Genomic DNA, 24,869 nt, shown 5'->3' with positions numbered 1-24,869 from the left:
CAGAGGAGAAAAGTCATCCAATGACAAAATAATAAAGAGAAAGAATCAATATCCATTTTCCCTCTCTCTTTGCTCCAGTGGCTGAGGGGAGGAGGGAAGTGAGGGATTAGAGGCCCTGATCAATGTTTAAAGTGGACCCCTTCTAACCTGCACACACAAACACACACTCCCCTTCCTCATGTGATTTATAGTCCATGCAGCGCTGGTATCAGAGTGCTTATGTATCATCATTTTACAATTTCAAACCGTGTTTTTTTGGGGGGTTTTTTTAGGGGAGTTCGGCGAGGTCTGCAGCGGCCGCTTGAAGATGCCGGGCAAGAGGGAGATCTGCGTGGCCATCAAGACGCTGAAGGCCGGCTACACGGACAAACAGAGGAGGGACTTCCTGTCTGAGGCCAGCATCATGGGCCAGTTTGACCACCCCAACATCATTCACCTAGAGGGCGTGGTCACCAAATGTATGTGAAGCACTTTGTTTGATTTTAACGTATATATAGAGGTGAATATTTCTGTTTCCAAGTGATGGAAAGAACATTTAGTGCAGAATTGTTTCACTATTCCAGAAAGCTTAAACTATTTTGGAGAAATGAAATAGCCACAGGACAGTGCAAAAATACTCACACATACAAAAACCCATTTACACACACAGCTATTACATTATAATAACACAAAAAGGGCATCCATTTCTGCTGTCCCCTTAAAAAAACACAATAAATCATTACAAACTACGTCCGCGGTTTTTTGGGTGACTTTGGAGAAGGGTGAGTGCAGGGACAAACTAATCTTTACCAGCCAAAGGTGAGTTTTAATGCTTGTGTACCGACATTATCTGAAGACACATGACCACCGATGTTCTAGAATACCTGTGCGGTACCCATTTGCATTGTTTGTGTTTGTGCACACATGTGTTGTCCAGACGTCCCATCCGGGTTATCCCCAGGTGGTCTTTGTCCAGATGCCAGATGGAAGAGGTCCGGCTTTGGTGGGGAAGGGGAGGTGGTGTTAGAGGTAGCTGGGCAGTTTGGGGGGGGGTGGGGTCTAATGGGTCCAGAAACAGGCCCTGTAGCGCGGGACCAGGCTCATTAATCATAGTGTCAGCTGTAAATGTGTTTGGGGTTAGGGAGTGATACCCTATCCCTCCTCTATCTGCTGCTGCATGGCCACAAAACACCGGCCAAATCTCCCTCCCTCTGCCCTTGGCACTCCCTCCTCTCCGTCTCTCTCTTTCTCCCTACCTTTAACACATTCCCCTGATGCTATTTGTTAGGCTAGTGTGTGTGTGTGTGTGTGTGTGTGTGTGTGTGTGTGCACCTTTAATTGCACGCATGTGTGCGTGAGTGTTACCATAGCTGATGGCCAACCTCGACTCGGGTTAGATGGATGAAGTGCCTTAATGTGTCATGACAGAACAGCCTGGCTCTATCTGTGCTAGATAACACTGTCTCTCTCACTCTTGGAAACACTGTATACACACACATAGGTGCACGCATACACACTTGAACAGAAGCACAGGCAGAATTGCTTATCACCTATCACACCCCTTGTTGCGGGGGCTGACCTCTCAGACCTCACAGGGACGGAGTGGGGAAAAAAGTGGACAGAGAGAGAGAGAGAGAGACAAGTGGCAGACAGGGAAGGTCCAAATAGAGACACGGAGAGGAAGAGACAGGAAGGCGGTTAGGAGCTGATGGATTAGGGGAAAGACAGAGAACAACACTAGCGACGACAGAGAGAGAAAGCAGAGGGCGGGCAGTGGAACTACTGGACCGGAGGCTGAGAAAGGAAAGAGACGGAGCGAGACAGAGGGTGAGAGATGAAGGGGAAGCAGATTGAGCTACGCGGCAGTGACAGGAGCCGACGTGAAAAGGATGGAGGGAGCCAAGGCGAGAAGATCATCCGATCAACCTCCCTCCACTCTTGCTTTTGAGAGCTTGACAGAGGTTTTGGGCAAATTAGTCCTTTACACTTGAGAGTGTCAGTGGAATCTATTAAAAATCCATTATTTGAATTGCACTCCCGTCTTCATTACAATCAAGTTAAAAGGAATTCTCAATCTGGGCCTCAGTTTGCTGGCATGTCCAACAGAGCCAATTAAGCCTTATTAATTATGGAGGACTCCAAATAGGCGGCGAAATACATAAATGTGCAAAAATTTCTCACTGAAGTCTGCTGGCTGTCGTCCACCATCTTGAAGACTGTATGCACTTATTTTGTAGTGTGTAATTAAAATCTAGCCTCCGTTAGAGCCTAAAATCAGACATGATGTGTTCAACAGCTCATTTACATAAAGTAAGAGCGTACTGATTTAAAAAAAAAAAAAAAAAAAAAAAAAAGATCTGCAATTAAAAGCCAGATCTTTGTTCACCGCAACCGCCAGGGCCTCTAGAGAGCGTTTGCCCAACGTTCCCCCAATGTTGTCCCCCTGTTGCATTTTTTCCCTTCTCCCGTTTTGTTGGCAGGTGATAATCGGCCCAGTGGCGGGGCCCTTGCCCAGAGTTCATTGCCAAAGGCGGCAGGGCGTATTCAGTAAACAAGGAATTAGCATGCAAATGGGAAGGGAGGAAGAGGGCGGGGTTGGGAAGGCAAGAGTTTAAGGTCGCAGGTCAGACGCTCCTCAGACTTGATTGGTGAGCTGTCAATCACCGACGGCCCTGGGGCCGAGACACGCAACAAAGGGAACAAAGATGGCTGACAAAGAGAGCCCCAGCACTCCCCCAACTTTAACTCCACTTCCTCTTTTTGGGGCATCGCCGGAGCGCCCCGTAATTAATGGAGTGCCAATCACGCGGCGGGTAAGGCGGTGACTGGCGGCCTCTTGGCATGGCGAGGAGCCTGCTGCGGAGTGAAGGACTGCACCTTCAAGACCTCAGTGGCTAACCGCTCAGCGGGGTCTCGGCTGCTTTAGGCATTCTGTTGGAGTGCGAGAGATTTCACACAACCTCCCCGCAAGGCATTAGGTTGAAGTCAGCACTTTTCTTCAACGCAATAAGCTTTTAAGTCCACTTTAGCTGTGCCACTTGAAATGAAACGCAAAGAACGAAGTTCTGTTCTAAGAGGAATTTGTGGCAGCACTTTTGGGCATGTGTTGTTGCTGCGGCTGGTTAGGCACCAGCTTGCTGCCATTTCGGGACAAAAACAAGCCACCCTCCCTTCCTCTCCTTTGCCCCTCTCTCTCTCTCTCTCTCTCTCTCTCTCTCTCTCTCTTTCTGTCTCCTCCTCTCCTCATGCCTACTATCCCCCGCTCACACCCTCCTCATCCTAAGAGACAAAGACAGACAGAGACCCACCAGGGAATGTCCACCCTCCCCACCGCCTGCCCCGGCTCAGATAAAGACACAGACGCTCCCCCAAGAGAGACGGAGAGGGGAAGACAGAGGGATGGGGTGAAAAAGGCCAGAGAGGAGTGGCGAGGATGGAGGGTGGTGCGGGAGAGAGTGAGAGAGAGTATGAGAGAGGGAGGAAAAAAAGAAAGCAAAGAGAGGAGCTAGCGGGAGAGTGACAGATGCGTCGAAAGTTGGCAGAGGAGAAGAGGGCAAAGGGACAGTGAGTGACATAAATAGCGAGTCAGAGGGATTCTGGGTGGGTGACTGTGATGAGACTTTGGATAATGCATCCAACGTCAGTTCATATTTGCATAAACACAAGATGGTGTGTGTGTGTGTGTGTCTGTGTGTGTGTGTGTGTGTGTGTGTATGCATGTGTGTGGTGGTGTTTTGTTTCAGTCGAGATGCCTTTGCATGTGTAGGGAAAGAAGGGGGACGTCAGGGCAACCGTAACACTGAGCTAATTAAATCACTACGGGACAGAGATGGATGGCCTAACACGCACTCACACACACGCATTCCCTCGAGAACCCCCCACTGTGTCGGGCTGTGATGTGCATCGTTTACCTCCATAATCATCTGCCTTTCATTCTCACTCTTTTCTCTCTCTCTCTCTCTCTCTAGGTAAGCCAGTGATGATTATCACAGAGTACATGGAAAACGGATCGCTGGATGCATTCCTGAGGGTCAGTCATGCGTTTCTGTCTGCACACATGTGTGCATGCGTGTGTGTGAGTGTGCGATACGACGACTGTAGCGTGCTGATCCCATCTTATCTCTGTAATGTCATCCCTCTGCAATTACAAGCTCTCGTTCACAAACATTCGCCCTAATCTTTATCCGACCCTTGATCGACTTACTGTTTTTCCGACAAAGATGTTGGCGCAGGTTTCACCTCTGTGTTCCCAGGGTTCACTACTCTTTGGGTTTTAGACAGCACTTGGCTACTTTGTCCAGTGAATATAAATGGAAAACATGCAGAAGAAAAGTTGAAAAGTTTTGCTGTCAGGTTGGGATAAATTGTGTTGTGCAAGTAACTTGTTGCACAACTGTACTTGTAAGAAGATATTTGACATTTGTATATTAACTCTATCTCTACTTCACATTGTGTTTCAATAAGAGATAAAGACATTTATTTCATTTATTCATTCATTGAACAGTTACAGTTTTAAACCAGCCTGCACAGACAGTTAATCCTTGATAACACAATGTAATGTAATAAATGTTTATTAATATATTTAATAAAACTAACTTAAACATAAAATCTTCTTCTATACTATATTATATTTGTACATGTCTATAAAAAGTTCATTAATGTTTCATAGCACACTATTTGTTTATGTATGTATTCATCCAGCTCTGTTACTTTCTATGTGTAATCAAGCACTCCTTAACTGTTCCCTTGAGGGGAGTTATAATTATTGGCAAATTCATTAATAATTCATTAATAAGCATGCATGAAACAAAACAATCAAAGCTGGATAATTTTAGTAGTTTACAAATGGCTATTTATTTTCTCACAGCTACAAACTGAGACAGTTTACTCATGCATAACTGAACCATATTGAGCAACCTAACAAAAAAAAAGAGTCTTATTTCTACTTGAATAAAATATTTGCAGTTAAATGTTAAACACGTTTCAAAACATTTGTCAATGAGATGACGTGATATACAATATGAAATGCTCTTTATGCAGAAGAACGACGGTCGCTTCACAGTCATCCAGCTGGTCGGTATCCTGCGTGGAATCGCGTCAGGCATGAAGTACCTGTCGGACATGAGCTACGTTCACCGTGACCTGGCGGCTCGCAACATCCTCGTCAACAGCAACCTGGTGTGCAAGGTGTCCGACTTCGGCATGTCCCGAGTGCTGGAGGACGACCCCGAGGCTGCGTACACCACCAGGGTGAGTGTGTGTGTGTGTGTGTGTGTGTGTGTGTGTGTGTGTAGGTGAGCATGTGTCTGACTGAGTCAGTGGTCTGCCTGTGTGTCACCTTACTTGTCGGCTTTCATTAATCAGCACATCTTTTCAATTACAGGGAGGGAAGATCCCCATCCGTTGGACGGCCCCGGAGGCCATCGCTTACAGGAAGTTCACCTCGGCCAGCGACGTGTGGAGCTATGGCATCGTCATGTGGGAGGTGATGTCATATGGAGAGCGACCATACTGGGACATGAGTAACCAAGATGTAAGTTAAGAAATTGAATTATATGTAGACAGTCATAAATAATAAACAGCTTGAGCTAAACAATAACTCCCAGTCGTGTGTGTGCTGTCAAACTTTTTGAAAAGATAGTTCATCATTCTAACTTCGTTATGTAATTAATTCACCTGCAGGGGTAATAAAACACCAACAGTATATTCCCTTTCCTCATTACACATTGAATTCACATTTCTAGTTACACTAATGATGATAAAGAATTTAATTTGGGCACAACCAAATGACTTGCGTAGGTGCCTAAAGTTAGGTAATTAAAAATTAAGCTATGGGTATGAAATTAGTGGGAGAAAAAAAATGACACAACTGTAATCGAAACCACCTACAGTTGTTTATTTCATTCCTGCTCTCTCCGCTGGCTTACATCAACGTTAATCTATTGTCCAGGTGATCAAGGCTATTGATGAGGGCTACCGGCTGCCCCCGCCCATGGACTGCCCAGTTGCGCTCCACCAGCTCATGCTGGACTGCTGGCAGAGAGAGAGGGCTGACCGGCCAAAGTTTGGACAGATCGTCAACATGCTGGACAAGCTGATCCGCAACCCCAACACTCTGAAGAGGACCGGTGGAGAGACCGCTGTCAGGTGAGAGAGAGAGCAGGATGCAGCAAAGGATAAAGCAATGCATTAAATACACATTATTCTACCTCAACACACACTCTCCTATTCTCTCGCTGGTGTTTACATTCCCCATTAAACATTTTCTACCAGCAATGTGTGGCTCTGTCCATCACAAACACCCTCCATAATAGACTTCACTGCAAACTAGCTGTAATGGTGCTGCATACACAATTCCAGTTAAATCCAGTCAAAAACAAACATGACCCTACAACTCAGAGGTCATTGCTCGTGCGAAACGTGTTAAGAATGACCTATGCGTGTTTACAGACTCGAAGCAGGCCAGCGGTAGTCTGTTGGAATTTAACAAGTGTGTGAGTACATGCGAGTGGGTTGAACACATGCTCACCTAATGGGACACAGAGACAGCGAGAAGGGAGTCCTTGTGGAGTAATTAGCAGAACTGGATCCTATAAATGCAGCTTTAACAGTGAGTGAATGGGGAAAGTAGAGTGTGTGAGTGTGTGTGCTAGAGCCCAACACATAATCTTTTCCACCTACCGAGCAGAGATGACTTATTAAAGAGCCTGACATCCTGTTCTCACAGTTGAACTCAACATCCTTTTAAAGAAAGAGTGGACGATAAGAGAGGCAGAGTGTGTGTGTGTGTGTGTGTGTGTGAGAGAGAGAGAGAGTCACCAGAGCAGGACGAGACCGCCACCGACACAGACTCACCGGCCCCGTGTAAATGTTTCATGGCCTACGGCGCTGCAGCAAACCCTCAACAGAAAGGAAGGATGGAGGGAAAAGTCAAAAAAGAGGGAGGCAGTTCTGCGGATGAATATCTGAATGTGTGGAGAGACTGTAAAATTCACTGAAGTGTGCCCGGGTTGTGTATTTTCTGTAAAATAAGGATTAACTAACTGTGTCGGTCACACCCAGGAGGAACCGTGTTTGACTTGGCTAGAGTTTCCGCTAGGACCTCAGTAACAGGGTACACGAGATAGAGCTGAACCTGACAGATCTGTTGAGTCCATCAAGGAGGAAAAGCTAGAGAGAAATGTAGCATGGAAACATTTTATAGTTTGTGGGCAGCTCTCTGTCATCGCACATGGTGTATGTGTCATGCCCCTCGGACACGACGAATCAGGGAATCCCTAACTCCCATGAATCAGTGGTGTCAGTGGTGGATGAAAGTGGATCTTTACTCTTCAAGTCAAAAGCACTTAAACAGAATGTAACTTTTATCGTCTGTTCGCACAGACAGTTGCACACATCGCGGTTGTGGGATAAAGTACATCAAGCACTGATTGTAAATACAAAACCAAATTTGACAGTTGATTCAACGTCTGTAGGACTTTCATGAAAATTAACTCTTCAATTTTCTTCCTCCTCCGTCCAGCAGACCCAACACCACCCTGCTTGAGCCGGGAAGCCCCGAGGCGTCCTCGTCAGTGGGCACAGTGGAGGACTGGCTGCAGGCCATCGGCATGGAGAGATACAGCGACAACTTCACCGCTGCCGGCTACACTACTCCAGAGGCTGTGGTCCACATGACACAAGAGTGAGTAGGGAGGGGAGAATATGAAAGAGGGGGCGAGGGAGGGAGGAAATAAACAAGAAGAAAGGAAATCAAGACGAGAGGGTTTAAGCTTGTCAACACAAGAAACATCTTCTTATGGAGAGTGTTGTCTGTTTTTATTTAGGAATTTACAACAATTTGGGGGTTAGAGTTAAAATACACATATGAAATAAATAAAAATATATAATTTACTCTTGAAACAAAGATATTTTTGGTAATACAGGTTATCACTTTTCTGTCTGTACCCTAAATATGAAACTACATCCAGTAGCTGGTTAACTTAGCTTCACATAAAAACTAGAAACAGGTGGAGACAACTAGCCTGGCTCCATACCAAGGTAAATAATCTGCCTAGCGACACAGTAAGCAAATGAAGATGTGCATTTCCCAAATTATTCCTTTAGGATTAGAGCGGAATCGGTCTGTAACATCTTTTGCAAGGTTTATATGCGCTAAATGTTTCTTAGGCTTTGTCAATTGTCTGTAATATTTAGAATTTTCACCTATTAAGATTATAGGATTAGGACTGCTGCGTTGGCAGGCGAAATTCCTCATTCAGCAGTTAAACTGTCAGACCAGTTTGCACTAGAAGGCTGTAAAATTCATCATGTGGATCAGGCCTACGTGTGTTTGTTATTGTTGTCCCTGATCCTAAAAGGCCTCTTCTCTCCATCCTTTTTTTTTCAGGGACATGGCCCGCATAGGCATCTCCTCTGCAGCACACCAGAACAAGATCCTGACCAGCGTCCAGGGAATGCTATCCCAAATGCAACAGATGCAGGGCAGAATGGTTCCCGTCTGAAAGATTTAAACAAAGAAAAAAAAAAAGGAAAAGGAAGCAAAGCGACTTTTGTTTCTCATGAAAAAAAATAAATAAATAACACAGAAGATTAAATATGAAAAAAAAAGAGACAAATAAACTATGAAGAAATAGTTTACCTCATCCGTGCACTTTAAATTGGATCTAAAAGAAAAGAAGATGTTGATGAAGAAGAAAAAAAGTGGCGAAAACGGCACTTTTTTTGGAAAAAAAAATCAGACCTTTACCTTGCCCTTTTTTTGTTGTTTTGGAGAATAGGACGCTTCTGTCTGCAGCATTTATGGATAGATGGAAGGACGGCTGGAAAAGTGCTTCTGAGAGGCCAATCTGGAGTGCCTTTAATGGTCTGGAAGGAAAAGCAAGGGAGGGTGGGAGGGGGGTGATCATACCTTTCTTCCTCTTCTTGGGCAGAGTGTTGTTTCTGGAACTTTCTTTCTGGAATAATCCGTGGAGCAGATTTTTTTGATTTCCTGTGACTATGTTTATTGTACATGAATTGTTTCTGTGGGACTCGCAGGCTGCCCCGGCCACCATTGTTCTCTCTCAGCTGGATCTGTTTGATATCTCACAGACAAAATGGAGGATCCTGACCGTCATGTATAAACAGTGAATCTCTGAGAGGTTGAGGGTTGGATTCCGAGGGGAGACGACGGTGCGAGGAGGGCTTATTTTGAGGAGCTTTTTTGTGTTTTTTGCTCTGTTCTGGCCTTGTTTTTCTCCCAGAACGCTGTATTTTGTTGCCCTCAGGACGTTGCTGAGAATGTCTTTGATCTTCCAGAGAAAGCCTTCCCACTCCCCTGTCTTCCCAAAAATGCCCTCCTACACCCCAGACAAACATACAATTTGGATTCTTCCAATCAACTCCCCACCTGAATCAAAGCCACAGCCCCTCACTACTGGAGGACCCAACAACTTTTCCTCACCACCTTTGATGGACAACTGTTTGCACCGCTTGAATTGGCTTTACGAATGGTCCGAAAGAATGAAGGAATTCATTGGCAGGATTTATTTGGAAAAAAGGATGCAACAAAGACAACATGGATGTCGAATGAATCTGAATCATTAGTATCATCATCCGCATCGCCAAGAAAAATAAACACAGAGGATTACTCAAAAGCGTCATCAAGGTGAGGATCAGTAGTACTTGCAGTAGTGCTGTGACTCAGCACAAATAAATAAACAAACCAGATTAATCCCTGATTTATTATTGCAGCATGTTTCTAATATCAACTATGTCTAGCCACAGAGTTCCTTGAAGATTCATTAGACTCCCCCTCTCTCTCTCATCTCTGGCCCCTCGGCTCCAGAAACTGTGTTAATTAACAAGAGGGTCGCGCCACCTCAGGCAGCCAGAGCAGATCAATAGCCACTGGTCTGTGATCAGTCTGCGGGCCCAATGCCGCTGGCATGTTAATGAGGAGAATTGATCAGCTGCTGACTCACAGTTAGTCAAACAGAGCTGAAAAAAAAAAAAAAACACTTTCCAGGAAAGTTGAGAGGGAGCTTTTGGGCAACACTCTGTCTTTAGTCAACTAATATGTTGCCATGGTAGCAGGTCTTAGATAGTCATTAAGATGTATCGCACAGACTGTTGTTCTGATGTTTGATAGGATAATATTTATTATTTATGCGGACAAAAGAACACACGCTTACAAGTTAGCAAAGCATGCATTTATAGCTGACTCAGCAAGTTCAAGATCCATATCACCCGCTTACATAACTCATGTGCTGTCATAATTTATTTGGTTGATTTCATACACTTAGTCGCCAATTAACTGAAATACAACTGGAATGCGCTAAATCCATCCTACATGAAGGTTATAATGTTCAGTTTTTGTTGTTTTACTAGTTTTATTTCATCGTCATCGTGGATGCTGCAGTTTGTGATGGCATTGAATAGTGCTGCAGCTAACAATTATCCTCGTGAATTATTTTCTCGATTAGGTGTTTTTTCAATGATATCTGAAAATAGTGAAAAAATGTTCATTTTGCGTTTTTTAATTTACTTTGTTTATTATACGATAAAGAAAAATAAAAAAATATCACATTTAAGAACCTAAAACCGTAAAATGTTTGACTTGACTGTGAAGATTGACAATGTCAGTTCTGCTTGAAAAAATGACGATTAATCGATTATCAAAATAGTACATTGGCTAATTTATTAATTAGCTTTCATTTTAGCTCTACTGGTTTTAATATGTTGTCCATGGAATTTATATCAACATTGGTAGACTAAGTGTTAAAACAGCAGAAAAGCAGTAGAAAAGCACTCAGTCTTTCAAAATGAAAGCATTTACTTGAACATAAAACAATAGCTAAAATAAATATTGAAAGGTCATTGAGGAATACTGAAGGTTTTTCAAATGATTTATTTCACTTGGCATTAGAAAAAGGCACAGTGTGGTTGCTCCGGCTGTTGAGTCTAAACATCTAGTATTTAAACTAGTTAAATGTCTATTGGTGCTCTTTTTGATGTGTGCCAATAATACAAGGGCATGTTTCGCACATTATGTACATACAACAGCATGTGGTGCACATCAGTTAATACATCGCTGCCACGAAATACATATTTTCCCCCTGTAGGGCGGCCGCTCGCTTGCGGTCTCTGGATGCTCTGGCTTTGGCATTTGATTTTGTTTAGCTGATGAGTCGAATGTTCCATCGCGCTGGAGCTGGAGAGACAGGATGCCAAGCTGAAATTGTTTATATTCAAAACCACCATGACTGATGCAGCCTCTCTTCTCCCCCTTTTTCTTTCTCCCCAGCTGCTGCCGTCCATCATCAAAAAGGTTGCTTGCCATGACCAGAATTCCTCCTTCTTCTCCTCCTCTTCCTCTTTTGTCTTCCTCATCCTGCTTTTCCCCCCACTCCTCTCCTTGGAGTCTCCTCTGGCGCTGAGATGACAAATCCATCCCTGAGTGTCTGGAAAGTCCACCGTCACAACACTTCAGCTTGACAAACTAGCCACCACGTGCTTGTGGCCACCCAGCAATGTACTGGAATTACTATGAATGATTTAACAGCATAAAAAAAAAAGAGACAATAAGAAGAATGTAATATAAACAAGAAGCCCTGCTCCAGCGGATAATGTACTTTTAATTTGAAAGTTTCATTTTGATTTGTGATTTTTTTGTTGTTGTTGTTTTTTTTTTATTGTTTTGTTTTGTTTGCATGTAAAGTAACAAACGTTTGATTTGAGCGTGCGAATGTGATGCGTGTGCACGGGTGTGCAAGTGTGTGTGTGTGTGTGTGTGTGTCTCGCTGTATGACTGACGACGTCTTTTGAAGTACTCTCAGTAATTGTGTCTGTTTTCATGCCACTGTGGAGAAAGAGGAGATAACAGAGATGCATTGTTTTTGACATAAAAAAAAAGAGATACCCTGGACTTTTTTTTTTTTTGCTTTGTTTTTTGCTTCTGTGGCGTCTAAAAAACCATGTAAGGTGCGTTGCTCCCGTCGTGCGAACTCTACTCAGCTACATTTATTAAACAGCTTTTCTGGAATGCAGCCCCCTTTTCTGCTTTGGCAGTGACAGCGGCTTGCAAAAATGGACACACGGACACTCAAACAAGTGTGACTAAAAAGCCTCCTGTGCGTGGAACACAGTTGAGAGTTTGGACTCTCCGAGCTCGTGACAAGTGATGGAGGAAATGTCGGATGTATCTCTTAAAATGACACACCTGTGTACAACAAAGTATCATAAAATTGAGGAAAAGGTGTTTAAGAAGGGAAAACTGTTATTTTGATTTTCTTTTTCTTCCAGAGCACATCATACAGCTACAGGTTTAACCCAATGGACTATATTCCTTTTGTTCCTTTATCTCTTTAAACTATACTTATGTGAATGTTTTTGAACTCGTAAGTGACGCTTCATATAATACAAAAACACCTCCGTCCTTAATACAGCTCTACTGCTCTTTCCTTTTTATTTGGCATTGTTCTTTTGGGTTTTTATCTATCGAGAAAAAAAAAGGACCTGTTTGGAAATATGCAAGACATGTTGGGAAGGAGAAGGAAACCAGAATGTACTGTAAAATACTTTTTTCCTTTACTTAAATGTTGGAACAATTTGAAAAAAAAAAAATGAAAAAAAATTAACAAATCGCAAGAGTTAATGTTTGTCATTGTATGCCTTCCGATGCCATATGATCTAGCCATGTAGATCTAACATTCTCTGAATCTTTTTTTGTACTTTTATTTTGACATGATCATGTTTTTTTTTGTTTTTGTTTTTTGCCTTGTTTTTTGTTTTTTTGTTGTTTTGTTTTTGTCAAGGAGCTCTAGGTACATGTAACTTATGTCATTTATTTATGTCCTTTTATATCTAGTTTGTAAAATAATAGCCTAAAGTGAAGAAAATAAAGGGGTGCCAACGTGCATTCTTAATAAAGTAGAAACCATATGACGATCTCCCTGCCTCTCATTCATACACACACACACACGCACACAGTGGAGTTTCTGATGTAAAGACCATCAGTGTTGCCATCAGTTATTGCTGTTATTATGTCTGTAGAGGAGAGCTGATTGCCTAGCTATCATGCATTGATTACTGCATTATATGATTGCATATAATGGAGGGGTTACGTAACAGAAGGAAGAGGCCAATGCAGCACATCAATCAGTTCCTTGGCCTGTTTTTTTTGCTTTCTATTTTTCACTGTCACTTTATGTAACCTAAACACACACACACACACACACGCATTAAAGAGAGTCAGTCTGTTGGCAGTTTGTCCCGTCTTCAGCACATGCTCAGCAGATATTATGACTCTGGACTCCCAAGATTTTGGCCCTCAACTCCTGTCAGGCCTTAAAGTAGCAGCAAGCACCACTCACTTGGCATGGTGTGTGTGTGTGTGTGTGTGTGTGTGTGTTTAATCAGAACAACATCTGCTTCCTGCGCTCATTTCCAGCAGCGATAAACTGCTGATTGTCCTGAGTCTTTGATAAGGGCCCTGCAGAGAGGAGGAGAAGGGGGGGTTCAAAGAAAATTACGGTTTTAGAAATGGAGCTCATGTGAACGTTGAGCAATTTACACATTTCCTGAGAATTCACCAGCACAAGGCATGCATACATTAAAGCTCTGAAGTTTGCAGTGGGAGATGTTTATCGGCCTCAAAGGGAAAGTGTGCCTTCGCAGATTGTTGGCAAGCTTAGAGGGGAGGACGAAAGAAGAGGCTGATACATTTGCCACAACCTGAGAGATTTTTTGACAACAACAACAGAAAATGCATATATATTGTATGCCTGCATAGACAAGTTGCATTAAGCATGCTAAAATCATTTTTGATCTTTCCACGGATGTACAAAATATTGCATCAATCCATCTTGTCGATGTCAATGTGCTATCTGCAGCAGTGCTAGAAAACAAATCGGTATAACCAAAGTTGTTTGTATTCATTATCTGGGACCATGCATGCATCTACTAAATTTTACAACAGTCCTGAAGATAATTCAGTCTGAACCATGGTGACCCACTGACCAACAGACTGAAACACCAACATGGCCGCCCCCAGAGGCGTACTGCTAGCATGGATAAAAAGAAGAAGAGGATGTTATGCTGAAAGAAACAGACAGGGAAGAGCAAGACAAAGAAAAGGTCCAAAATTCAGCCCTGGGAGTAAAAACGAGGACAGAAAACGCCAAAGTGAGAGGAAGAAACTCAGACAGAGAGAGTTTGAGAGTACTGGCCACATGGAAAGGAAAAGTTGGCTGTCTGCTACACTTGGCAAACCAAAGTAAGACGAGTCATGTAGAAGGTTCAGGTAGTGGCCATTATTCGACTGGAATGCTGCCTCTCTTTCAACAAAATCAGCACTATCCAACACCTTAACCAGCAAAGCCTCTATTTTACCTTGACTTCTCAGGGAGATGGCCCAAAAAATGCTCTCCCTGAGGTATTCTAGCCCATGATTCTTTTTACGGGTAGAAAATACAGCACAGATGGTGGGAAAAAAGACCATCCCCTATTTGGATAATTGCTGCTTATCTGCCATTGATTTGAAGCTTCGGGTGTATAATAAATAACAATGTTTTTAAAAATATCTGTTATCTGGCTTATGCTAGCCTGGTATTGTACTATAGGAATAGCATTATACTTTCAATGCTATAATTTAGGGTCACAGCTGGTGGGTTGTTTATGTACAGGGTATCAGTACACTTTTTGAAATCAAATTTCATGCTTTTAAAGACATAAACTGGATAAAGGTAATTTTCCACAGCAGCTTAAATGCACATTAATGAATCATGATCTTATACATGTTTCCAATGTTTATATGTATCTCCATGAAAAATCCCATATACAATTATAAATATAATTATCAATATGTAATGCTACTGTTCACCACTTTTGTGCATTACCGTAATCAGAATCAGAAACAGTACTGGTACTGGCACTGGTAATACTGGTAGCTTTTTATTGAGACTTGTTTTAAATCTTATCTGGACAACAGATGTGTGTAAAACAATAAAACAATATTATTGCGCGGCACTCATGCAAAAAATATACCGACACGGCTGTCAAAACCACCTCAGTTCAAGTCCAAGTCAAGAGTCCAAATAAGCCTCAGACTGAGTCAATACCAAGGCCAACGAAAACTGTTCTTTGCCAAGAGTAAGCTTTAACCAATAGGCCACACAATACTTTTTAAGTATGATATAAACCCGAAAAATCACTTCAGACAATACACTAATTTAAAACACTGAGTTAAGAAATCGTCAGTGGTTAAGTATTTTCTGGAAGAACTGTTCTTTTTTTGGTAGCTTTACAGTATAATGTAGCTCAAACATAGCTTGGCGATCCTTGAAATCCAGGTGACCATGTGGTTCATGCTGCTATCAGCTGACACCAATGGAAACTGCAACAGCTCTAAAGCATGAACTCTTTATTTCCATTTGCCTAATTTGAGAGACTAGACGGAGTCAGCAGAATATAAATACTTCAATTGTATCAGAAGAATGCACTATTACTACTATCTATTGTCCAGTCTCTGATAGCACAAATATTTACAACCAAACAACCTCTCTGTTCCTGCTCCAAATCAGATCCCAATATCCATATAAACCACACCTTGATTATAGCTTCTCATAGTCTTAAACACTCCATAGTTGCCATGTGGAACTAGAAAGTGTATTGAATGCAGTCCAGGGTTTTACAGAATCCTGGAAGTTGTCTGGAAGGTTGCTGTATGCACATTAGTCGTAGAAATGAATAAACCGTAACTGAACACTTATCTCAGATGGGATATCTCAATCAAACCTCGATTCAGTGAACACACAACTCATACAATGGGTCTAAAATGAAGACCAAGTCAAGAGACAACAATCCTACCACTTCAGATCCTCTTTTACACACTAACACACACACACACACACACACTGCTAGAAGCCTCAGAGCTTTTGTCAACCAATCTAATTAAGAAACCTTTAGGTGAAGTGCCAGCCCTTCAAACTGGCTTAACCCCGGCAGCTCCATACTGTCACTGCGACCCTTTTCATCGGGTCACTTTGTTTCATAATTCAATTTCCTGATTCGAAAGATAAAACCCCTCCTGGCCCGTCCTTTAAGCCAATCACAATGGGGCACCACCCTTCACACTGACATTATGATTACTCTGTCCTTTGTGCTGTCGTTTTTAAGTACATCCTTAAGTCCACACAATATTATAATCCATAATCCAAATGCTTCAATCTTAATCCCCAGCTGCTTCAAGCAATTCAGAGTTTTCTTTTCTTAAATCTCCAGGTGAATGGTTGGCATTTTTGTTGTGTTGAAGGACAATTAAAGAGGTAAACTGAGTGCTGTTATGACGTAGAGGGAAAAAAAAGAGAATCAGGGAGGAGAAAACAACGAAAAGCTAAAAGCTTCAGTGGGAAAATAGCCCGGCAGAGTCTCTCAAACGTCTGACCATATTGATCGAGAGGCTTCCAGCATAGAGTTGACCTTGTGTCTGGTCTGCGAGGTATTACATCTGAGGACTTTTGATGAACATCACATATGCAGTGATACCAATAAAGGCCATAAAAAAACAGGAACAAATTCTGGGAGCATGACAGAATGTGCCTTAATTTAGCTGCCTGTGTAGCCGTCAAACACAGCACCAGATGCTGAAACTATCGCAGACAAACACCCAACAACATGAAAAAGCACTTATGGGAGAAGCACCCTCTCTTGGTTGCAACCCAGCCTGAAGGCAACTTTTTTTTTTTCCCTCCCAAAGTCTCCTGTGAGTGATGGAAATGAACGAGAGACAAAAGAGAATCAGAGAACAAAACAAACACAGGAAAACAGAGCTGTGAGCCAGAGCCACAAAGAAAGAGAGAAAAGGAAGATAAGACAGAGGAAAGTTAGTGAAGACTGATGGGCGACAACATTAGAGAAAAACCGAAGAACATGAGGATGCTTACAAATAATACAAATACATACTAGATGTCTATATGAGAACCTTCAATGAAGATTTTCCAAAGGGAGCAGAGGAGATTTATTCTTTCTTTTGCAAGGGCATCTTGGAGAAACAATGCAAAAATGTTGGGACCATCATAGCAGCAAGGCTCTTTGGATGATACTGTAGGTCCAGTGAAATGTCGGTGTATATTTTTTATCTAGACTTTTTGATGGATTGCCATGACATTTGGTAATAATTCATGACTTCTGGATGATCCATTCTAATGACCGGTGACCCCTTGACTTTTCCTTTAGTGCCAAAACAGGTTGACGTTTTTGCTTTTTATTTATTCATAGTCACGAGATGATGAAAAAATTTCTCCTCTGACCTTTCATCTAGCACAATGATCAGATCAAAAAATTCTCAATACTTTGGTAATCTCCATATTTCTCAAAACACAGAGCTGTTACTATGGCTGTGGACTGGGCGTACACACCGTGAGTTGGACATAGAAGGATGATAAAGGGATTTGATCTGGATCTGGATAAAGTGGCGGAGAGGTTTCCTCTGTTTATGAACTCACAATTCAGCACCTCATAAAACATAGCTGTTTTCAAACATTTGGCCACGAACATCTGTCTAAAGGTTAGAAGGACAAAACTGAAAGACACATTTGCAGCAAAGCCTACAACTATGTGCTGGTTTAACACGCAGCCCAGTCAATGCATACTGCAGCTGCTTTTCTGGGGAAACTATTGTTTGACAGTGACAACTGCAGCAAACCTTAATTGGTATGTTCTCGCTCAAGAGTCACCAAACCAACAAGAAGAGGAAGAGTCTTTAGGTCATATTCAGATCAAATCAGGCGTGGAGTCACTGCGAGGTTATGCAGCGGTGTGTGTGGGGGTGTGGCCCAGGTTTCTTTTGTGATGAATGTAACTGCTATAAAACAAATAATGTTTTATTTTTCTGATTCACAGACATTCTTGCGATCCTTTTCTTTCATTCCCTGTCTGTTTTGCTCGCCCAACCAGCGTTTTTGCCGCAGTCAGTGTCTGATTTGGCCTGAATCGGACCTTGAGTTAGCAACCTTTGCATCGCTCCCCACTTGCTTTGTGTGGGAAACCTTCCCGCTCGAGGAGAATAATCCTCAATGATTATTGGTCTGTTGGGAGGACGTGGAGCTTTATCATCCCCACCAGACTAATCTCACCTCAGGGCCAAAGGGTGCCAGCGGGTGGCCTGTTCCCAAATGAAGGCGAATGGAGGTCATACTACCTACTTGACCACTCAATTGCTTCTTATCCAGATCCACTGGCCATACTGCTGGCTCCACCTGATAGGCGGACCTTTGACCTCAATGAACACACATGTACACACATCAGCCAAATCCACACACACACACAAACATGCTAATCTCTAAAGCAAACCACTTTCCCAAGCAACCAGGTCTCTTGTCTTGGACTCCTGTCCTCACAAGCTGTTAGGTCAAAGAGGGAAAGTGCATGTGTGTGTGGGTGATGTGGATTTGGCTTCCATCTCCGCTAGCAAGATGAAGTAATCAAGTCAACCCCCCCACCACCCTCTTCCTCCTCCCCCTCCGGGTCTGAACGGCGGCCTGATGAAGGTCCAGCAGGCTATCAGCTAAAGCTGAAGCCTGGTTGTCACAGTGAAAGCAGTGTTCAAAATCCCCTTGATAACTGCCTGATAGACTGAGATGGACAGACGGCAATGTATATGTAGAAAGACAGAAGGAGAAAAGTGCAAGAGAGAAACAGAAAGAAACCTATGGACGAAAGAAGTTGGGATAAATCCAGGTGATTAAATTTAAACTCTTTGTAATTGGTCCCAAAGGCCTTTTCTAACCTTATTTTATTTTATTTTTTTAAAAGTTGGAACGAAAAGTAAAAAAAGAGGGAATGACAGAGTGAAAGAAAGAAAGAAAAGGCCCCTTGTAACACAACAGCCATCCATCATCTGCTGGTTTGAGCCCAACGGTGAGAAAAAGGAGTATAGATTAAAGGAGACAGAGAGCTCAGGCTCGGGGATTTTCTTGGTTCAGCGCAGCGTTGGCCTTTGGACCGTTGACAGCAATAAGATTCCTATCACTGCTCACATGTGGGCTATGACACATGAAAGCCAGCATATACACACACACACACACACACATACATACAGAAACATGTGGACATACATATATGCACACTCGATCTACACACTTAATCCTGTTTTCAGCAGGTTGGAGAATGGAATTAAAATAGCGCCCATGCCAGGGGATTTTAGTACAACTTTTTGTGATAAGATCATGAATAGAGAAATACAGTATGAAACAGCTTGGCTCGTCGATATGTAAGAGGTCATTCATGCCTGGCGGGATTTTGTTAACAAGGGATCAGTGTGTTTTCGTGATAGACGATAATGTGGTCTTGTATTTCACATTAACATCTCTATTACAACTAGTACGATAAGACTAATAAAAATTCCAAAACTTTTTTAAAATTGTGTCATAAAACACATAACACACTTGCTAAAATATACACAATACAAAAAGACTCCTACTGCTACCAGGGCTGTTATTTTCATGGCAGAAATGATCAGCACAAGCAACTCTCAGACAGTTAATTTTGATCTAAATGTAATTAAAACGTCAGACGTCAGTCCATGCCAAGAACAGAGCACATGGTGCACAGGTGCCACTTTTAGTGGACCTGAATGCAGAGAAGAAGGTGAAGGGAACCAAAGTAACTTCAATGACTACGATAGGTAAACACACACACATACAACAGAAGGCGACTGGGAAGTCCAGGCCAAAGCAAACAAAATCCATAAATCCAAGATCAGTCCAAATGCAAACAACTGAAAATCAACAACTGAGCGAGACCAAGACAGAACAAAGGACTGGGAAATGGATACAGGACTTGGAAAGAGAAGACAGAAGAGGGAACTATGAACAAAATGCAAGACGCAGTAGACAGTGCGACCTGAGAAGGGAACACAGGGACTAAATACACAAGACAGGACAACAAGACACAAGTCAAACTAATGAAGGACAGGTGAAACCAATCGGGTAGGAATAGAATCAAAATTGACTGGAAAACACACAAAGGCGGGAAGGGAAGATACTCAAAGAGAGGAGAGAATAACAAAATAAAACAGGAAACATAAAACCATAAACCCAAAACCATGACAAAGTTGATTTGAAATGACGCAGCGCAAAGTGAGTTGTTGGTATTTTTTGTTGAATTTGGGTCTCAGAAGAAAGTCAGGTTTTTGTGCAATTCTGCAGCCAATCTGATATTTTTGTCAACATCAGAAAAAATGCTCATATACTAAATTATTTAAACAGCCAGTAGATTCGTTCATGCAGCCATCTGAAGGCAGCAGGACACATAATAAATCTAAAAATAAATCTAGTTGCACTATCTTCTATTAGAGTAAACAATGTAGTGTCGCACGCTATATTCAGATCAATCAATTATCATTTTCTCTCCTCATATGAAACAGTGCTGAGTGTTGCCCTCAAGTGCTAATGTTTTGCCTGAGGGAGACCAGTCTTGGTTGAATCATTACCAATACAGCGTATCTTTTAATGGAGCCTTTAATGTGGGCATCTCTTCATTTTACTGGAGTCTGCTTTCCTTCATGCACGCCAGTATCCTCCGGCAATCCAAACGCATGCAGGTTGCATTAACTAGAGACTCTAAATAACTCATATTACAACTACTATTAGAACTGCAGACCTCTCAAGGGTGTTTCCATTCCTGCTGCATGATGCATGTTGGGATTGGCTCCATACTCCTTAGAGATTGTTACTTATTGAAAATTAATGACTTAAGAAATTGGCATTTCCTGCATTGTTCTTTGCCTTTTCTGCTGACCAAGGGTCAGCGGAATACTACTGAACTAGAGATAACAGAGAGTGATATAATTCGATGTGAAGCAGGAGTGTGTTTTTCAGAAATAACAAAGCTCAGCATGCGTTCCTCGGACAGTGAAAATTGAGTACTTAATAAAGCAGTGTAATAAGCAGGGCTGCTAGTGGGCTCGTATTTGTCTGCATATTTATTTGCAGCTCTTTCATCCAGCCTCTCTCAGCTTGCCTCCTCACATCCTATTTAAAGACATCATTCAATCTCTGAACTCCAGCCCCAACACCACAAGGGCTCCTCTAACCCCCTCGATGTCAGGGATTCTGGGGCCTGGGCTGGGTTCTTCACCCATACACGACCCCATCAACTGAGCTGCTCTCCGCCGGCTAAATGATTGATACTAGCCTTTGCTAACTAGACTCCTGAGTCCAAAAACAACTAAAGGCTGACTGGCCAGTCGGCTGCAGCTTGTGTGTATGTGTGAGTGTCTGTGTGCATGTCTAATCAACCCAGGAGACTCAGTAAAAATATGTGTGTAGGAATGAGGCAGTGTGTTTGTGCATGTTTGTGAGAAAATGTGCCTGCGGGTATAAAAGTTTAAAATAGCAAACCTTTTGAGTAGTTAAGGTGCGTATATTGAGGGAGTGTGTGTTTGTGTATTTCCAGTGAGCGTGTGTTTGTGTAAGGCTTAGCGCAGTGTTTTTTTTTTTCAGCTTCATGTTTGCCCTCAAATCCCGACAGTACATGTACATTACATGAACTCTTTGGTGTGGAAATATCTCTGTGTGTGTTTTTGTGTGTAAATTTGATTGCTTGACCTAAATTCAGTGGGACCACACAGCATGCACTGATGGAGTCAGGGCTTGGTTATAATAAGGTTACAGTTAAGGCTAATTGAATGAAGTGCTTCTGTGCTTTGGTTCACTGGTTAGCTGGTAACGCTTTTTGATCCTATGACACTAATCGTACAGTCCATTAAGTAGCTATAAAGGGACAATAGCAAACATGGGTTGGGTCACACTACGAGTAAAAGATATGAGCGGTGCAATACCCAGAAATCCATCATTCCCTGAAAATTTAAAGTTTGATTATCAGAAGAGAAACCTTTATTTTCAGCTCAGCTCAGCCCTTGTTAACCGTGAGGTTCGGTATCTATTAATAACTATTATTGCTGTATCTGTACCATCATTACTGCAGGTCAATGGACCTATCTAGGGAACTTATGGCTAGACTATCACCATGGAAACCAAAGTCTTGCCTGTTATTAATTGGCAATTAAACTTGGTCAAGAAACTTTTCTTAACAAATAGTCCCAATAGCTTAAATTCCCTTCTTGCCCAACCGCTGTGCTCAGCCTCATGGGTATTTGCAATGTTTCTAAAGCAACAAAAGTAGCGCTCGCCAGTGAGGTGTGAGGACAAGGTTTGGATTTTAGAAGAGGAAGGGTTCAAGAGAGGAAAGAAAGACTATGAATTTGGATTGCACCCAAACAGGAGGAGAGACTAACTAGAAGATTAATTAATAGAAGTCAGAAACAGCATCACACTGTCTGATACAGTATGTACAGACACAAACACACACTCAATTATTACTCTGCAGGCTTTTGCACCGGCAACATGTCCTAAAAAACTAACTATAAATAACTGAATATTTACACCTCTCTGTGCAAGAGTAAGATAAGTTAATTACTCATTAACTATTAGGTCAGGTCAGAATGGTAGATACAGAGGAGATAAAACAATCTTATTTTCCCTCTGAGAACATTGTCTAAGCAGATTACACGCCTTTACATCTATGATGATGCTGACATATACTGTATGGCCAGCACTGAGGAGAGCAGAGCAGTAAGGATGATTTTATGCTGCGTTCACTTGACAGCATTGCTGCCAACATTGCTTGGCTGCCTGTAACAGAAACATGTTGTCATGTTAATGTCAGCAATATACTTTCAAGTACAACCAACCAAGTACAACAAAAGCGATTGATAAATGATTGTTGAATTATTAATGAGGAAGCTAGTTGACAAAGCTGTCACTGGTGGCTTAGAGGCACCGGTTGAAACATCACTTTCTGTGGATTTGTTTAGCTTAGCTCCACGGTTCTCAAAGTGTAAGTGAATAGATGTCTGCTTTATCAGTGCCTTTCTTTAATGACAGCAAAGATCATACATTAAAAAAAACACCCACAAACAAAATAATCATTACTAGCCTACTTGCAGCCTAAATTAAAAGAACATTAGATATGAGACCCTGAGAAAAATGTAACCTGGAACCAAAGAGCCAAATTAATTATAGCGGAACAAAATTTCTATTTCTCTATTTTTGAACTTGATGCAAGGCACAGCTGCACTTTTAGTTTCCCTATTGTTGAACTTGGTTTAATTTGATGTTATTGAGTTAGAATTTAAATACAACATGATGTTACTTGAAAATGTTAAGCTTGGGGTATTTCATTAGCATTGTGTTGGGGCGATGGGGGCAGGTGGGGCTTGAAAATTCCCCCTTATCCAAAGTGGTGAATGACCGAAAAAGTTTGAGAACCACTGGTTTAGCTTGAAGCTAATCATTTACCACCTTGCAATTATTGTTGACTTTATGTATAAATTTAAAATCCGGCTTTGTGTTCAACTGGGGCAACAGGCCACTGCTCTCTTATTTGAATAGGGTGGAGCTACAGCTGTCGATGGCTTATCATGTAAGTTCATGTGTATTTCTGTAAAAACCTTACAGCTGAGGTTCTGGTGATTTTCAGGCTTTCACTTCATTTGAAGGATTACATGGTTCCTCTGTGGGTCAAGAGCAGTCTATGACCCTCAAGCTGTTCAAACACTGTCAAAAACCATGTCGGATACACTCGACTAAAACAAACATGTTTTGTTTAAATTGTCGAAAACTTGGCATTTGAGGATTTTTCATCCAGGAATACAAGTGCACATACATTGATGAATCAGTGTGATGATTTTTATGCTAAAATACTTTTTTTTTTAACTGCTATGTATTTCCCTTCACCCCTTTCACCCACAGTACTCTCCTCCCTCCAACCTCTGCTTATTCTCTCTCTTGCCCTCTCTCTCTCTCTTCTCTAGTCTAAATAAAGTGTCTGCAGGGGTAAGTCAGTCCCTGAAACAGTGGAGATTAACGTGTCCATTGGGGACAACAGTGAGCAGAGGGAGAAAGAGAAGAAGAAAGTGTGCTCACTGTGTGGAATTCAGTTCACTTAAAAATAGACCCCTGGCTTTTCTCTCAGCATTTTTAGCTGATGGGCACAACAGCCTTGTGGTTTAGGAACTAGCACTGTAGCTTGAAGGACAAAGTGGGTAGGATTCAGTGGCATCTAGCGGTGTAGTTGCAGATTGCAAACCCCTTGTTTCACCCTCTCCTTCCTAACATGAAGGAGAAACTTTATCTAGAGCCAGTGTTTGGTTTGTCTGTTTTGTGCTACTGTAGAAACATTTTGGTTTAAACGTAGCGGATTCCATGGAAGAGGACCCATGGCATCTGTGGATATAATCTAAGGTAACAAAAACATAACAGTTGTTATTTTCAGGTGAAAATATAGTTATGCATATTATATTTATTATCTGCCATATTCTGACTGAAAGAGAAGCAGAACATCATCATATTTGAGAAGCTGGAACCAATGAATGTTTGACAATTTAGACATACATGGAACCCACAGGTTGAACTGTAATGACATTCCCATCAGCCTCCCTTGGGGATACTTTGTATTATTTAGCCATAATTATCAAATGTCAGCATATTAACAAGGTAAGTTAAGATGGTGAACATAGTAAACATTATACTGTAGCTACTTACTTGATAAATGTCTTAGACAGTACATTGGTTATCAAAATTGTTGTTGATTATTGAATGTCAACCAACTAATTAACTGACTAATTGTTTCGGCTATAAAACTATAAAATGATCATTGTATTTAGCAGAATTCCCTCAATCTGCAGCACTGCATAATAATTCGATAATCTAATACACAAACACACATAAAGTATGTAGGCACACATACAACCATGACATCACCATGTTCACATTTCACTTCTCACACGCTCATTGAAACGATCACACTTAAGAGCTAAGCTGCCGTACATAATGACACTTTCCTGT

General features: G+C 42.0%; 1 protein-coding gene across 4 annotated transcripts in view; it reads left to right on the top strand.

Annotated features, from left to right (window-relative positions):
- The window catches only part of epha4l (eph receptor A4, like), a 52,571-nt gene extending 39,660 nt beyond the window's left edge, over positions 1-12,911 (top strand). For 3 of the 4 annotated variants that reach the window (XM_019256267.2, XM_019256266.2, XM_019256265.2), the window contains exons 11-18: positions 273-458; positions 3,948-4,009; positions 5,020-5,229; positions 5,363-5,512; positions 5,930-6,126; positions 7,502-7,663; positions 8,369-9,628; positions 11,267-12,911. In XM_019256267.2, coding sequence (XP_019111812.1) covers positions 273-458; positions 3,948-4,009; positions 5,020-5,229; positions 5,363-5,512; positions 5,930-6,126; positions 7,502-7,663; positions 8,369-8,483 — 1,082 coding nt within the window. In that variant the 3' untranslated portion in view covers positions 8,484-9,628; positions 11,267-12,911. The remainder of the gene's footprint in view (positions 1-272; positions 459-3,947; positions 4,010-5,019; positions 5,230-5,362; positions 5,513-5,929; positions 6,127-7,501; positions 7,664-8,368; positions 9,629-11,266) is intronic. The other variant, XM_010731388.3, reaches the window with a different exon arrangement.
- Positions 12,912-24,869: the final 11,958 nt, after the last annotated feature.

The sequence above is a fragment of the Larimichthys crocea genome, chromosome VII (assembly GCF_000972845.2).
Source record: "Larimichthys crocea isolate SSNF chromosome VII, L_crocea_2.0, whole genome shotgun sequence".
NCBI lineage: Eukaryota > Metazoa > Chordata > Actinopteri > Sciaenidae > Larimichthys > Larimichthys crocea.
The sequence above is the reverse complement of the archived record's forward strand: the minus strand, read 5'-3'. Positions and strand labels throughout refer to the sequence as shown.